Source organism: Anomaloglossus baeobatrachus, chromosome 2 (assembly GCF_048569485.1).
Source record: "Anomaloglossus baeobatrachus isolate aAnoBae1 chromosome 2, aAnoBae1.hap1, whole genome shotgun sequence".
In the NCBI taxonomy this organism is placed as follows: domain Eukaryota; kingdom Metazoa; phylum Chordata; class Amphibia; order Anura; family Aromobatidae; genus Anomaloglossus; species Anomaloglossus baeobatrachus.
The window spans coordinates 453,669,716-453,684,540 of record NC_134354.1 but is presented as its reverse complement, the minus strand read 5'-3'; the positions used below and the strand labels follow the sequence as shown (position 1 = coordinate 453,684,540).

The following is a 14,825-nucleotide window of genomic DNA, read 5'->3' as shown; positions in this document are numbered from 1 at the left end:
CCCCGTCACACGTACTTACCTGCTGAGCAACTTTGCTGTTGGCAGCGAACGTCCACTTCCTGAATGGGGAGGGACGTTTGGCGTCACAGCGACATCACACAGCGGCCGGCCAATAGAAGCGGAGGGGCGGAGATGAGCGAGATGTAAACATCCCGCCCACCTCTTTCCTTCCGCACTGCCGGCGGGAGCCTCGGGAAGCAGGTAAGCTGTGTTCATCGTTCCCGTGGTGTCACACGGAGCGCCGTGTGCTGCCACAGGAACGATGAACAACCTGCTGCGGGAAAAAATAAACGATATTATGAAACTGAGCGACAAGTACACGACTCACGATTTGTGAGCGATACTGCGTCGCTCAGAGGTTTCACACGAGACAACGTCGTGTACGATGCCGGATTTGCGTCACGAAAACCATGACCCCGACGATGCATCGTACAATCCGTCATCTCGTGTAAAGCACCCTTTACGTCAGACTTGCGCCCCATGCCTGAACAATCTCCATAATTGGGTTCTGAGTTTTTTCTTTATAAATCATTTAACTGTTAAAAGTTATTTTCACACCATTAATACTTTATATTGTCAGTATTTTGGTTTTGTCTAATATTTTGGGGGATTTGGTATATTGGTTATCAATATTAAACTTACCAAAAATTATAAATTTTATATAAATATAAAATAATTAATCTTTTACATTGTAGCATGTTAACAGTAATGTTAGTGCTCGGTCTTCAGGTTTCTCTAGATTCCCCTCCCAATGAAGTATTTGCTTAAAGCATACTGTGTTAACTCCACCTTTTACAGTGAAGAGCTGTTTTGTGAGTTTTATGGTTTCCCCATTCTTTTTCTCTTCACTAGTCCACACAGCATAGTTAGAACTCCAGTCTCATGAATGTACATGTACAGTCAGCGATGAAGGCAAGGAAGAAAGATCAACCTTGCGAGACCTCCCCACTTTCAGGCGAATCGACTGGATTTAAGAAACTCTTATGTTGTTTTGCAATTGATGGATTCTGTAATGAAGCAAAAGATCTGCTTGCATTGGCCATACCTATGGTAAGTAATAATTTCACGAAATATGTAGATATGTACACAGTATACATAAGTAGTAATGCAGAAATGCATATTCACACAAATTTGAAGGGTCATATTGATTAATTTGTATGTAAATATTAAAAATATAAAGAATTACTTCTATTAAATATAATTGAATTTTTATTATTAGCTGATATTGTATTTTTCCTAAGACTCTTGTGTTATATTAGATATTTTATAAGTGTAATACACATAATGGCTAGTATGGTTGCTGCCAGTTATTAAAGGGGTTGGGACGTGGATGTGGCACAAGGACCATACACTCTGACAAATAAGAAAGCCGCGGAGACACCATCACGTGTTTTTCAACGCTGCCAGGAAACTAGCCAGGTCTTTCACCAGGAGGGAACAACCATGGGAAGGGCAGTCTCCAGTCAAGGAGACCACCTATACCAAACATGGTATCCATCCACAGACAGCCGTTTCGGGGTATTTGCCCCTCATCAGTGTGGAGTAGGAATCTGGCTAGTGGGGGCAATGCCTAGTAAAAGACTACTTAAGCAAGCATTGTTGACCTTAGGGAGATCAACATATCCACTGAGGAGACACCATCACGTGTTTCTCAACGCAGTGATTCTAGAGCAACGCCCCCTGGGAAGTATGCAAATAAGAAAGCCGCGGAGACACCATCACGTGTTTCTCAACGCTGCCAGGAAACTAGCCAGGTCTTTCACCGGGAAGGAACAACCACTGCCCTTCCCGTGGTTGTTCCTTCCCGGTGAAAGACCTGGCTAGTTTCCTGGCAGCGTTGAGAAACACGTGATGGTGTCTCCGCGGCTTTCTTATTTGCAAGTCTGTGGATGGATACCATGTTTGGTATAGGTGGTCTCCTTGACTGGAGACTGCCCTTCCCGTGGTTGTTCCTTCCCGGTGAAAGACCTGGCTAGTTTCCTGGCAGCGTTGAGAAACACGTGATGGTGTCTCCGCGGCTTTCTTATTTGCATACTTCCCAGGGGGCGTTGCTCTAGAATCACTGCGTTGAGAAACACGTGATGGTGTCTCCATAGTGGATATGTTGATCTCCCTAAGGTCAACAATGCTTGCTTAAGTAGTCTTTTACTAGGCATTGCCCCCACTAGCCAGATTCCTACTCCACACTGATGAGGGGCAAATACCCCGAAACGGCTGTCTGTGGATGGATACCATATTTGGTATAGGTGGTCTGCTTGACTGGAGACTGCCCTTCCCGTGGTTGTGCCTTCCTGTTGAAAGACCTGGCTAGTTTCCTGGCAGTGTTGAGAAACACGTGATGGTGTCGCCGCGGCTTTCTTATTTGCATACTTCCCAGGGGGCGTTGCTCTAGAATCACTGCGTTGAGAAACACGTGATGGTGTCTCCACAGTGGATATGTTGATCTCCCTAAGGTCAGCAATGCTTGCTTAAGTAGTCTTTTACTAGGCATTGCCCCCACTAGCCAGATTCCTACTCCACACTGATGAGGGGCAAATACCCCGAAACGGCTGTCTGTGGATGGATACCATGTTTGGTATAGGTGGTCTCCTTGACTGGAGACTGCCCTTCCCGTGGTTGTTCCTTCCCGGTGAAAGACCTGGCTAGTTTCCTGGCAGCGTTGAGAAACACGTGATGGGGTCTCCGCGGCTTTCTTATTTGCATACTTCCCAGGGGGCGTTGCTCTAGAATCACTGCATTGAGAAACACGTGATGGTGTCTCCACAGTGGATATGTTCATCTCCCTAAGGTCAACAATGTTTGCTTACATACACTCTGACAGGTATGATGTGCATTTAAGTAATTAATAATAATTATTAATAATAATAATAATTTTATTCATTTATATAGCGCTGTTAATTTCACAGTGCTTTACAGTCAATGGTTATTTTCTAGTGACATACAATAACAACAGCCCTTTCTCTACTTGCCTTTTGTTACATACTTCATGCATTGCGCATTATCATGTGCTTTACATAATGTGTATATGTATATGTGGCGCCCTGGACAAACCAGGACGTCACAGGTACTACAACAACACACCCCACACCCCGGTTAGGCACATCAGTCACACACACAAATCCTTGTTGCCTCCCTCCAGGGGCTGATGTCCACACCAGGTGGGGTGGAGCCAGGCAGTTGGCCCCACCCACTGAGGAGTTCACAGTCCTGGAGGCGGGAAAAGGAGGTCAGATAGGGTTTGGAGGAGCAAGAGGGAAGTGGTAGTTGAGGAGAAAGAGCAGACTGACTTTGTCCGGGTACATGGCCCGGGCACGTAAGAGCAAGGTTGGCAGACGGTGGTGACCGTCTGCAGGAGAGGCCGATTGACGCATAACCGTAAGGACTGGGGACGGGTGGTGGCCCGCCGGTACCGAACCGGGGAGCGAAGAGAAGCCAGCACCATTCGGCAGGGCTTACGGACCCCGACCAGGCTTGGAGTCGCCGTAAAACCGGTCAAATCCATCAGCGACGGGAACCTCCGGGGTTTCCCAGCAGCAAAGACCCGACTGAAGGCAACCGCTCAACCGTGAAGGGAAATACAGCTACCGCCACAGCTAGATTTCCCAGGGCCAGAGCCTGCGGGCAAAAGGGGCTCCTCTGGCAAATACACCACTGGGGAGCGGGTTACCGGTGGGAAGCCATCGGAACCGAAAACACATCACAGGTGCAGGGAGAGGCAGTCACCGCCAACCTACCGGGAGTGACCACCGCAGCCGGCTGCGGGACCCGTCCATCCAGCCGTTTGTTTTACCAGAGACTCCGTCTACGTTATTGGCTGAGTGAGTACCACCGTGCCGTCTGGCACCGCGCTGCCCCCGCGACCCTGCACCTCACCAAACCCCGCCATCCACCTTCCAGTCACCATCACCGGGCCCCGGGACCACCAAAACCCCCTACCCACGGAGGGGAGAGAAACATCTCAGCTGCTCCCTGTCATCGCTCCCAGGATCCCCGTCCAGAGCAGCTGTGGTGTCCCAACCTCACCACAATGGTGGGTGGCGTCACGGACCGACTTCCCAAACCCCAAAAACTATTCCCCTTTCACTCACGGGCGAGGAGCGGAGCGCCGCTCGAGTCCTCGGATCCGGCCCACCACTCGAGCCACTGAGCAGCAGCAGCAGCGCCGGACCCGAGCGTGGTGAGCGCAGCTTCCCCTTCCCGCCCGCGACATATACTGCCATTTATGCTAAGATAATACCTTGTTTGTTATTTACTGTGGCAAAAAAAGTTGTTTCTTACTTGGCTGTATTTGTGCCACTGATAAATTATTATTGTATCACGTGGTTGATATTATTTCATGCACATATATCTACAATATTACCATTGCAGCGTGTTACTTGCATATATTTGTAGACATATTAGAAATGTTTTAATGTAATATGGGTCTGCATTGGTAATCATACTTATGGTTTGGCCCTGTAACACATCCAATCATCCCCAGTGTTTTAATGTTCAATCTTGAAGCACCTATTTGTTGTATCTATCTTGATTCTATTAAAAATATTCTATTTATATATTTGGACTTTGAGTCACTTTTTTTGACCATTATTATGGTTAATGTCGTGGGTTAAAAATTTAATCAGTGATTGCAGTCTATAAAATTTCTGACCATATGCTTTAGGGATATTGTGGTTTTCAGTTATTAAAGGGGTTCTCCAGGACTTTTTTTTTTTAATATGTGCCTAAAAGCTAACAGGCAGATAGTTTCTAACAGAGGCAAATCCTTGCCTGTTGTACCCGGTGGCGGCACAGAGCGGTCGCTGACCACTTCGGAGGGCACTTCAGTTGCTCCAAATCAACAGAGCAGCTCCTCTTCTTTCCGGCTGCTCAGTCAACCAGGTATGGCTGCCATATTCATGTTGATTACTTAAGCAAGCATTGTTGACCTTAGGGAGATCAACATATCCACTGCGGAGACACCATCACGTGTTTCTCAACGCAGTGATTCTAGAGCAATGCCCCCTGGGAAGTATGCAAATAAGAAAGCCGCAGAGACACCATCACGTGTTTCTCAACGCTGCCAGGAAACTAGCCAGGTCTTTCACCGGGAAGGAACAACCACGAGAAGGGCAGTCTCCAGTCAAGGAGACCACCTATACTAAACATGGTATCCATCCACAGACAGCCGTTTCAGGGTATTTGCCCCTCATCAGTGTGGAGTAGGAATCTGGCTAGTGGGGGGCAATGCCTAGTAAAAGACTACTTAAGCAAGCATTGTTGACCTTAGGGAGATCAACATATCCCCCACTAGCCAGATTCCTACTCCACACTGATGAGGGGCAAATACCCCGAAACGGCTGTCTGTGGATGGATACCATGTTTGGTATAGGTGGTCTCCTTGACTGGAGACTGCCCTTCCCGTAGTTGTTCCTTCCCGGTGAAAGACCTGGCTAGTTTCCTGGCAGCGTTGAGAAACACGTGATGGTGTCTCCGCGGCTTTCTTATTTATATTCATGTTGATTGACAGCCTCTGGCAGTTAATTAGCAAGAAGCCAGCTGTCAATTAGCATCACATCGGCAGTCACACCCCCTGTCAACAGAGCAGAGCAGAAAACAAGCCGCTGCTCTATCCCCTGTAAATGCAATCTGGCAATAAAGATAGTTGGTGAAATAGCATCTGTATTTTCCTGTTCCAGGTCACTACAGTAACATTGGCAACTACTACTGGAGTCACTTGATTTTAATATAACAAGAGCTTTGCAGTCTATGAACTTAGTGCTGTATTTACAATATCTATTGTGCAGCATCCTGTAAGTTAGATTCCACTGTATCTGACATGTGGAATTTCTCATAAAGTACAGAAAGGCACTTAGACGCATGCTTGTGTCACACTACTGTGTGACTGGAGTGAGGATTGCATTGCACTGCCCGCAGCGGCTCTATTGACTCAAGCGTGACAGCTGCACAGGAGAGCCGATGTGGGCAGTCCGATGCAATCCTCATACATGTCATTCGGTAGAGTGATTCCAGCTTTAAGGCCCTGTGCGCACTTGCCGGTTTTTGCCGCGGATTTCCTGCGGTTTTGCTGCATGTTTCGCTGAATGTTATGTTCATAACATCTCTGCAGTGATTCACCAGCAAAACCTATGGGAAAAAAAAATGCTGTGCGCACTATGCGGATTTTGACAGCTGCATGTTTTGCTGCGGGAATCCTGCAGCAAAAACAATTGCATGTCACTTCTTTTCCGCACGTCGCTGCAGGATTTCACTCCATTGACTGCCATGTAATCAAGAAATTCCGCAGGGAATAACGCAGGCAGAAAATTCTGTGCGGTTCATTGCATTTTCCTGCGTTATTCCCTCTGGTATTTCGCGGTTTACCTGCGGTAATGTTCATCGCTGCCCTGCGGTTTGCAGGGAAGTGATGTCATTATGACAGGAAGAGGAAGCGGAGCAGAGAGTAAACACACACATATCACAGACACAGACATACAATACACACACATCACAGACACAGACATACAATACACACACATCACACACACACAGACATATAGAATACACATAGAAAGCAAACGGACATATAGAAAAAAAAACACGTGGGCTCCGCCGTATTTTTACCATCCAGCCGAGGTAAGAACATGGCGGCGGCCCGGTATTCTCAGGCTGGGGAGGGCGCGGGGCAGGGTTAATGCCCCCTCCTCCCGCAGCCGAGAATATCAGCCGCAGCTGCCCTGGGACTGTCGCATCCATTATGCGGCAGTACTGGAGTGTCCCCAGCTCTTTCTGTTGCTGTGATGCAGTGGCAAATCAGGGTAATATAAGGAGTTAATGGTGGCGCATCGCCGCCACTAAGTCCAGGCTTGATCATGGCAGCGTCTATGTGACAGCTGACATGATCAACCCGTAAGTAAAGTAAAAAAAAAAACACACACAACGAAAAATCCTTTATTTTAAATAAAACACAAAAAAGCCCCTGGCTCACCATTTTATTAACCCCTCCCCAAAACACACAGCTCCGACGTAATCCACATCCTGTGATGCTTGCATCTAGCTGCGACTGACACACAGCGCTGAATGCAGCCTCGCAGCGAGACTGCAGAGAGGAAACCACAGGGCATTTTCCACGGCCGATAATGTGAACAACACATTACCGCTCGGGAGAAATGCAGCGTGTGCTCACAGGGACACTATCTATCCCTCTGTCTATCCCTCTGTCTATCCCTCTATTTATTCTTCTATCTGTCTATTTATCTATTTATCTGTCTGCTATCTATCTCAGAAGGAAATTACTTTTTTTTTTTTCTTTTTTTTTTCAATGTGTTTTATTGCATTGAATGCATTAAAGCACATGTACCAACCCGCATGCGGCAAAACCGCAGCAATACCGCGAACAATACCGCGGTAAAACTGCAGCAAACCACGGCAAACCACATTCAGACCCTGCGGAATTTTCTTAAGAAAATTCCGTTTTCCAGTGCGCACAGGGCCTAATGCGGTTTTCCTCATGAACAAAGTTCATTTTAATAAATAGATCATGGAATAATAATAATTTCCTCAATTAGATGTGTTTAAAAGAAAAGGTTCATTTGGTAAGATAATTTTATACATGTATCTCTCCTATATACTTTGTAATGGCTGTTTCTAACCGTACAAGGACATGGTCTGATCACATCACATCTCTTGGGCGGGGGAGTAAGTAAGAAAGTATACAGACATTACATCACGGGATCACAAATACACTGTGTGCAGAATTATTAGGCAAATGAGTATTTTGATCACATGATAATTTTTATACATGTTGTCCTTCTCCAAGCTGTATAGGCTTGAGAGCCAACTACCAATTAAGTAAATCAGGTGATGTGTGCATCTCTGTAATGAGAAGGGGTGTGATGTAATGACATCAACACCCTATATAAGGTGTGCTTAATTATTAGGCAACTTCCTTTCCTTTTGCAAAATGGGTCAGAAGAGAGATTTGACAGGCTCTGAAAAGTCCAAAATTGTAAGATATCTTGCAGAGGGATGCAGCAGTCTTGAAATTGCCAAACTTTTGAAGCGTGATCAGCAAACAATCAAGTGTTTCATGGCAAATAACCAACAGGGGTACAAGAAGCATGTTGGGCAAAAAAGGCGCAAAATAACTGCCCATGAATTGAGGAAAATCAAGCGTGAAGCTGCCAAGAAGCCATTTGCCACCAGTTTGGCCATATTTCAGAGCTTCAACGTTACTGGAGTATCAAAAAGCACAAGGTGTGCCATACTCAGGGACATGGCCATGGTAAGGAAGGCTGAAAAATGACCAACTTTGAACAAGGAACATAAGATAAAACGTCAAGACTGGGCAAGAAATATCTTAAGACTGATTTTTCAAAGGTTTTATGGACTGATGAAATGAGAGTGACTCTTGATGGGCCAGATGGATGGGCCAGAGGCTGGATCAGTAAAGGGCGGAGAGCTCCACTCCGACTCAGACACCAGCAAGGTGGAGGTGGGGTACTGGTATGGGCTGGTATCATCAAAGATGAACTTGTGGGACCTTTTTGGGTTGAGGATGGAGTGAAGCTCAACTCCCAGACCTACTGCCAGTTTCTGGAAGACAACTTCTTCAAGCAGTGGTACAGGAAGAGGTCGGTATCGTTCAAGAAAAACATCCAACTACTCAACAGTGTGGCTGGCCAGTAAAGGTCTAAAAGATGAAAAAATAATGACATGACCCCCTTGTTCACCTGATCTGAACCCCATAGAGAACATGTGGCCCTTATAAAATGTGAGATCTACAGGGAGGGAAAACAGTACACCTTTCGGAACAGTGTCTGGAAGGCTGTGGTGGCTGCTGCACGCAATGTTGATCGTAAACAGATCAAGCAACTGACAGAATCTATGAGTGGTAGGCTGTTGAATGTCATGATAAAGAAAGATGGCTATATTGGTCACTAATTTTTGTGGGTTTTGTTTTTTCATGTCAGAAATGTTTATTTCTAAATTTTGTGCAGTTATATTGTTTTACCTGGTGAAAATAAACAAGTGAGATGGACATATATTTGGTTTTTATTAAGTTGCCTAATAATTCTGCCCAGTAATAGTTACCTGCACAAACAGATATCCTCCTAAGATAGGCAAATCTTAAAAAAAAAAACAAAACACTCCAACTTCCAAAAATATTAAGCTTTGATATTTATGAGTCTTTTGGGTTGATTGAGAACATAGTTGTTGATCAATAATAAAAAAATCCTCTAAAATACAACTTGCCTAATAATACTGCGCACGGTGTAATTCATTCTTTGAGGTAAAACATTTTGTAAACACAGGCAGGGAAATGCTTTACCTTAGGGAACAATTCCACTTGCGCATAGCTGCCGGTGCGAGAGCATCGGAAGCGATATGCTAATGACCCTCTGCTGCGAGCGTGAACCGAGGGTCATGCGACTGTGATCTGATCTTGCGATCAGGTCACAGCTCCGGAGAAGAGGGAGGGAACACTTTCTCCCCATCTCCTCCCTGGCCTGTATCTGCGTATATCGCACTGCACTCGGATGACATGCCAGTGCAGTGCAATGTTTCCCACTCTCCCATAGACTTGTATGGGTGCGTGTCAGCCAAGAATCGCTGCCAAACACAGCATGCTGCAATTAATTTCTCAGGCCAATATGACATGAAAACTCAATCACAGATGGACACTGCCCCATAGTTTTGCACTGGTACGAGTGTAGTCCGATGTTTTATCGGATTGTACTCGTCGGTGCAAAACGCAAGTGGAACAGTACTCTTACAAAAAGAATCAGCTGTGATCCCATGCTGTAATGTCTGTATTCTCTCTTTTATGTCCTCCCCTGCCCAGGAGATGTGGTATGATCAGACCATATTCCTGTACGGTCAGACATGGCCATTAGGCCCTGTGCGCACTAGTTTGTTTTACCCGTGGATTTACCTGCGGATTTGCCGTGGAAATTTCTTGAGAAATGTCTGCAATCTTTATGCAGACAATTCCCAGCAAATCCTATGTGAAAAAAAAATAGCTGTGCGCACACTGTGGATTTTTCTCAAGAAATTTCCTTGAGAAGAATTTCTTGAGAAAATTTCTTGAGAAAATGAGCATGTCCATTATTTTCCGCAGGTACCTGCAGAATACCCCCGGAATTTCACTCCATTCACTGTAATGTAATTGCGAAATTCCGGGGGTATACCGCAGGTAGCAAATGATGTGCGGTATACCCCCGGTATAGCCGCGATTTACCTGCGGTAATGCTCATTGCTGCCTGCGGTTTTGCAGGAAGTGATGTCATTATGCCAGGAAGAGGAAGCGGAGCAGAGTAAACACAGACGTCACACTCCCTGGACGCTGCACAGAAGCACTTCCGTGTGACCTCCAAGTGCCCGTGCAGTCTGTGTCCCACTCCAGCCTCGCGGCTGCCTGCACTGCAGCGTGTCAGTGTCTGCCCGCAGTGTCAGCAGCCTGTCACGCGGCAGCGCAGGCAGACACTGACACCCTGCAGTGCTGGCAGCTGCGGGGATGACAATCACTGCTGTCAGGAGGTGAGATCATTACCTGCTGTGACGATCTCCTGCCTCCTGACGTCACCGCGGTCACTGCTGTCTATGCCCATCTCGCGAGCGGCCCGAGACTGTCACTAGCAGTGACGTCACAGGCTCTCGCGATACTTCTGACAAGGCGGCGGGCATAGAAGTCAGTGACAGCGCTGACGTCAGCAGTACAGGAGATGATCACAGCAGGTAATGATCTCATCTATCCTCCTGGCAGCAGCGCTCGGCATCCTATGCAGTGACCTGGGCTATTGATGTTAGCTCAGGTCACTGCATTGCTCTCCCAGCCAATGGGGAACATTCTGTTCTTCATTGACTGGGACAGCGACTATGGTATGGATCGCCGTGGGACCCCCCCTTTATTGGATTACGCCGGACGTGGAATTGATTGTTCTTTTCAATAAATTGGTGAAAGAGGGAATGTTTTGGGGAGTGTTTTTTCAAATAAAACTTTTTTGTTGTCTATTTTTTTTTCTTACTGACTGGGTTGGTGATGTCGGGTATCTGATAGACGCCTGACCTCACCAACCCCAGGGCTTGATGCCAGGTGACATTGCACATCTGGCATCAACCCCATATATTACCTCGTTTGCCAACGCACCAGGGCAACAGGATGAGTTGGGGCGAAGCGCCAGGATTGGCACGTCTAATGGATGCGCCAGTTCTGGGGCGGCTGCGGCCTGCTATTTTTAGGCTGGGGAGTGTCCAATAACAGTGGACCTCCCTAGTCTGAGAATACCAGACCACAGCTGTCCGCTTTACCTCGGCTGGTGATGCAATTTGGGGGGGACCCCACGTTTTTTGTTTTAAATTATTTATTTAATGTAAAATAACAGCGTGGGGTGCCCTCTGTTTTGGATTACCAGCCAAGGTGAAGCTGCCAGCTGTGGTCTGCAGGCTGCAGCCGTCTGCTTTACCCTAGCTGGCTACAAAAGATGGGGGGACCTCACGTCGGTTTTTTTTTTTTAATTATTTATTTATTTTATGGCTAAATACAAGGCTAAGCACCCTTTAGTGCCACATGAAAGTCACTAAAGGGTGCCAGCTTAGAAAATGCAGGGGGGTGGGACATTATATAGGTCTTTCTCATCTATCTATCTAGCTATTCATCTATCTATCTATCTATCTATTCATCTATCCATCTTTCCCTGTATCCATTATCTGTCTATCAATTATCTATATTATTTATTGCAAAACCGCAGGGACCAACCTGCGGTAAATCCGCGGCAAATTCGCGGCAAATCCGCGGCAAATCCGCATGCGTTTTTCCCGCGGATTTATCCGCAGGTGCGGAAATCTTCAACTCCCAGAAGTTTCTCAAGAAATTTTCTTGAGAAAAATCACTTTTCTAGTGCGCACATAGCCTTACACAGTTTATGGCAGGGACACATATATAAGATTACCTCAGCATTGAAACATTTTTTTTAAACACATCCAATTGTGGAACTTATTATTATTCCAAGATCTATTGATTCTATTGATTAAAATCAACTTTAATATTAAATTTATTCATGGGAAAACCCATTTAAAAGAACCTGTCATGAGGTAAAAGTGGCAAGTTTTTGCTCTCATTTTATTCCCACTTTTCCACTGAGTACTTTGTATTTTTTTGTTTGTTTATTTTCTTAATCTGCCATATAGTTCCAGAGATATTTAGTGCTATTTTTAAGGTCTTTACCAAGAGGTCAAGCTTTACACATTCTCTAGGGAAGGGCTGAGCAATGTGCGGCCCATGGGCCACATGGGACCCTCTAGTTATTCCAGTCTGGCCCGCAGACTGAGACAACCGAAGGACTAAGAAAAGGAGCCCATAGGCAACACTTTGCCCTTCGTCGCTGCTTGCTTTCTCATGTCACCATTATCTGCATCCTTAGGATGCAGACAGTGTTGAATATATTGGTGGAAGAGGAGCCACTGGCTTCATCTTCCACCAATCAGCGTAAGCCACATAAGAAGCGATGATGTCACATCATCGCATGTGCTGTGGGGCTCATACTGTATATAGGAGGCTATCTGGGGGCTCATACTGTATATATGAGGCTATGTTTGGGCTCAGAATGTATATAGGAGGTTGTGTGGGTGCTCATGAAATATACAGCCGGCTATGTGGAGGCTTGTTATGTGTATAGGAGGCTATGTATTGCTCCTAAAATACGCTACAGTTCAAAAGTTTAAGGTCACTTAGATATTTCCTTATTTTTGAAAGGAAAGCACATTTTTTTTTCAATGAAGTTAACATTAAATTAAACAAATCAAAAAAGGTCCGTGTAAGGTAAGGTCCGTATAGCCTCTGTTAGGAGGAAGAAAATAGCCAGATATCCCTCCGGGAAGGACCTAGCCAAGGAGTGTCTCTTTTTAGGAGACCACCATAACCACCATATTAAGTGGCCCTATTAGTCAATATCCAACTCTTTGACAAGTTTAAAGATATGACAAGGGAAATACCAAGGCCAGGTATCCATCCACAGACAGCTGTTTATTGCCCCTCATTAGTGTGGAGTAGGATTCTGGCTAGGTGGGAGCAATGCCTAGTAGACCAGCAAGATAAAACAATCACTGATCTCGGGGGGAACAGCCAGAGAAAACACTACCGGCAGCCAGCAAAGGCGCTTAACACAGTGATATCCTAGGTGCATTGCCCCCTGGGAAGTATGCAAATCAAAAAAGGTCCGTGGAGCCTCTGTTAGGAGTCTCGACACAGAAAATAAATTAAACAGAAATACACTCTATACATTGTTAATGTGGTAAATGACTATTCTAGCTTCAAACGTCTGTTTTTTAATGCAATATCTACATAGGTGTATAGAGGCCCATTTCCAACAACCACCACTCCAGTGTTCTAATGGTACATTGTGTTTGCTAACTGTGTTAGACGGCTAATGGATGTTTAGAAATCCCGTGAAAACCCTTGTGCAAGTATGTTAGTACAGCTGAAAACAGTTTTGCTGATTAGAGAAGCTATAAAACTGACCTTCCTTTGAGCTAGTTGAGAATCTGGAGCATTACATTTGTTGGTTCCATTAAACTCTCAAAATGGCCAGAAAAAGAGAACTTTCATGTGAAACTCGACAGTCTATTCTTGTTCTTAGAAATGAAGGATATTCCATGCAAGTAATTGCCAAGAAACTGAAGATTTCCTACAACAGTGTGTACTACTCCCTTCAGAGGAGAGCACAAATAGGCTCTAACCAGAATAGAAAGAGAAGTGGGAGGCCCCACTGCACAACTGAGCAAGAAGACAAGTACATTAGAGTCTCTAGTTTGAGAAATCAACGCCTCACAGGTCCTCAACTGGCAGCTTCATTAAATAGTATCCGCAAAATGCCAGTGTCAACGTCTACAGTGAAGAGGCGACTCGGGGATGCTGGCCTTCAGGGCAGAGTGGCAAAGATAAAGCCATATATGAGACTAGCTAATAAAAGGAACATATTAATATGGACAAAAGAACACAGACATTGGACAGAGGAAGATTGGAAAAAAAGTGTTATGGACAGACGAAACAAAGTTTGAGGTGTTTGGATCACACAGAAGAACATTTGTGAGATGCAGAACAACTGAAAAGATGCTGGAAGAGTGCCTGACACCATCTGTCAAGCATGGTGGAGGTAATGTGATGGTCTGGGGTTGCTTTGGTGCTGGTAAAGTGGGAGATTTGTTCAAGGTAAAAGGGATTTTGAATAAGGAAGGCTATCACTCCATTTTGCAACGACATGCAATACCCTGTGGACAGCACTTGATTGGAGCCAAATTCATCCTACAACAGGACAATGACCAAAATCAAACCTCCAAATTATGCATGAACTATTTAGGGAAGAAGCAGGCAGCTGGTATTCTATCTGTAATGGAATGGCCAGCCCAGTCACCAGATCTCAACCCTATTGAGCTGTTTTGGGAGCAGCTTGACTGTATGGTTCGCAAAAAGTGCCCATCAAACCAATCCAACTTGTGAGAGGGGCTTCTGGAAGGATGGGGTGATATATCTACAGATTACAACAAATTAACAGCTATAATGCCAAAGGTCTGCAAAGCTGTAATTGCTGCAAAGGGAGCATTCTTTGATGAAAGCAAAGTTTGAAGGAGAAAATTATTATTTCAAGTAAAAATCATTATTTCTAACCTAGCCAATGTCTGAACTATATTTTCTATTCATTATGCCACTCATTTGATAAATAAAAGTATGATTTTTCATGGAAAAGACAAAATTGTCTGGGTGAGGGCTCTAGATGTTTATAGAAGGCAATGTGGGGCTGATAATGTACATAGCAGGCTATATGGTTCTCATAAATTATTTAGGATACTAT

The 14,825-nt window shown here is 45.2% G+C and overlaps 1 protein-coding gene across 1 annotated transcript in view; it reads left to right on the top strand.

The window, feature by feature from the left end:
* Positions 1–906: 906 nt before the first annotated feature.
* LOC142290258 (multidrug and toxin extrusion protein 2-like) overlaps positions 907–14,825 on the top strand; it is a 190,575-nt gene continuing 176,656 nt past the window's right edge. Inside the window, exon 1 of the mRNA XM_075334212.1 lies at positions 907–1,050. Within this exon, the coding sequence (XP_075190327.1) occupies positions 907–1,050 (144 nt within the window). The remainder of the gene's footprint in view (positions 1,051–14,825) is intronic.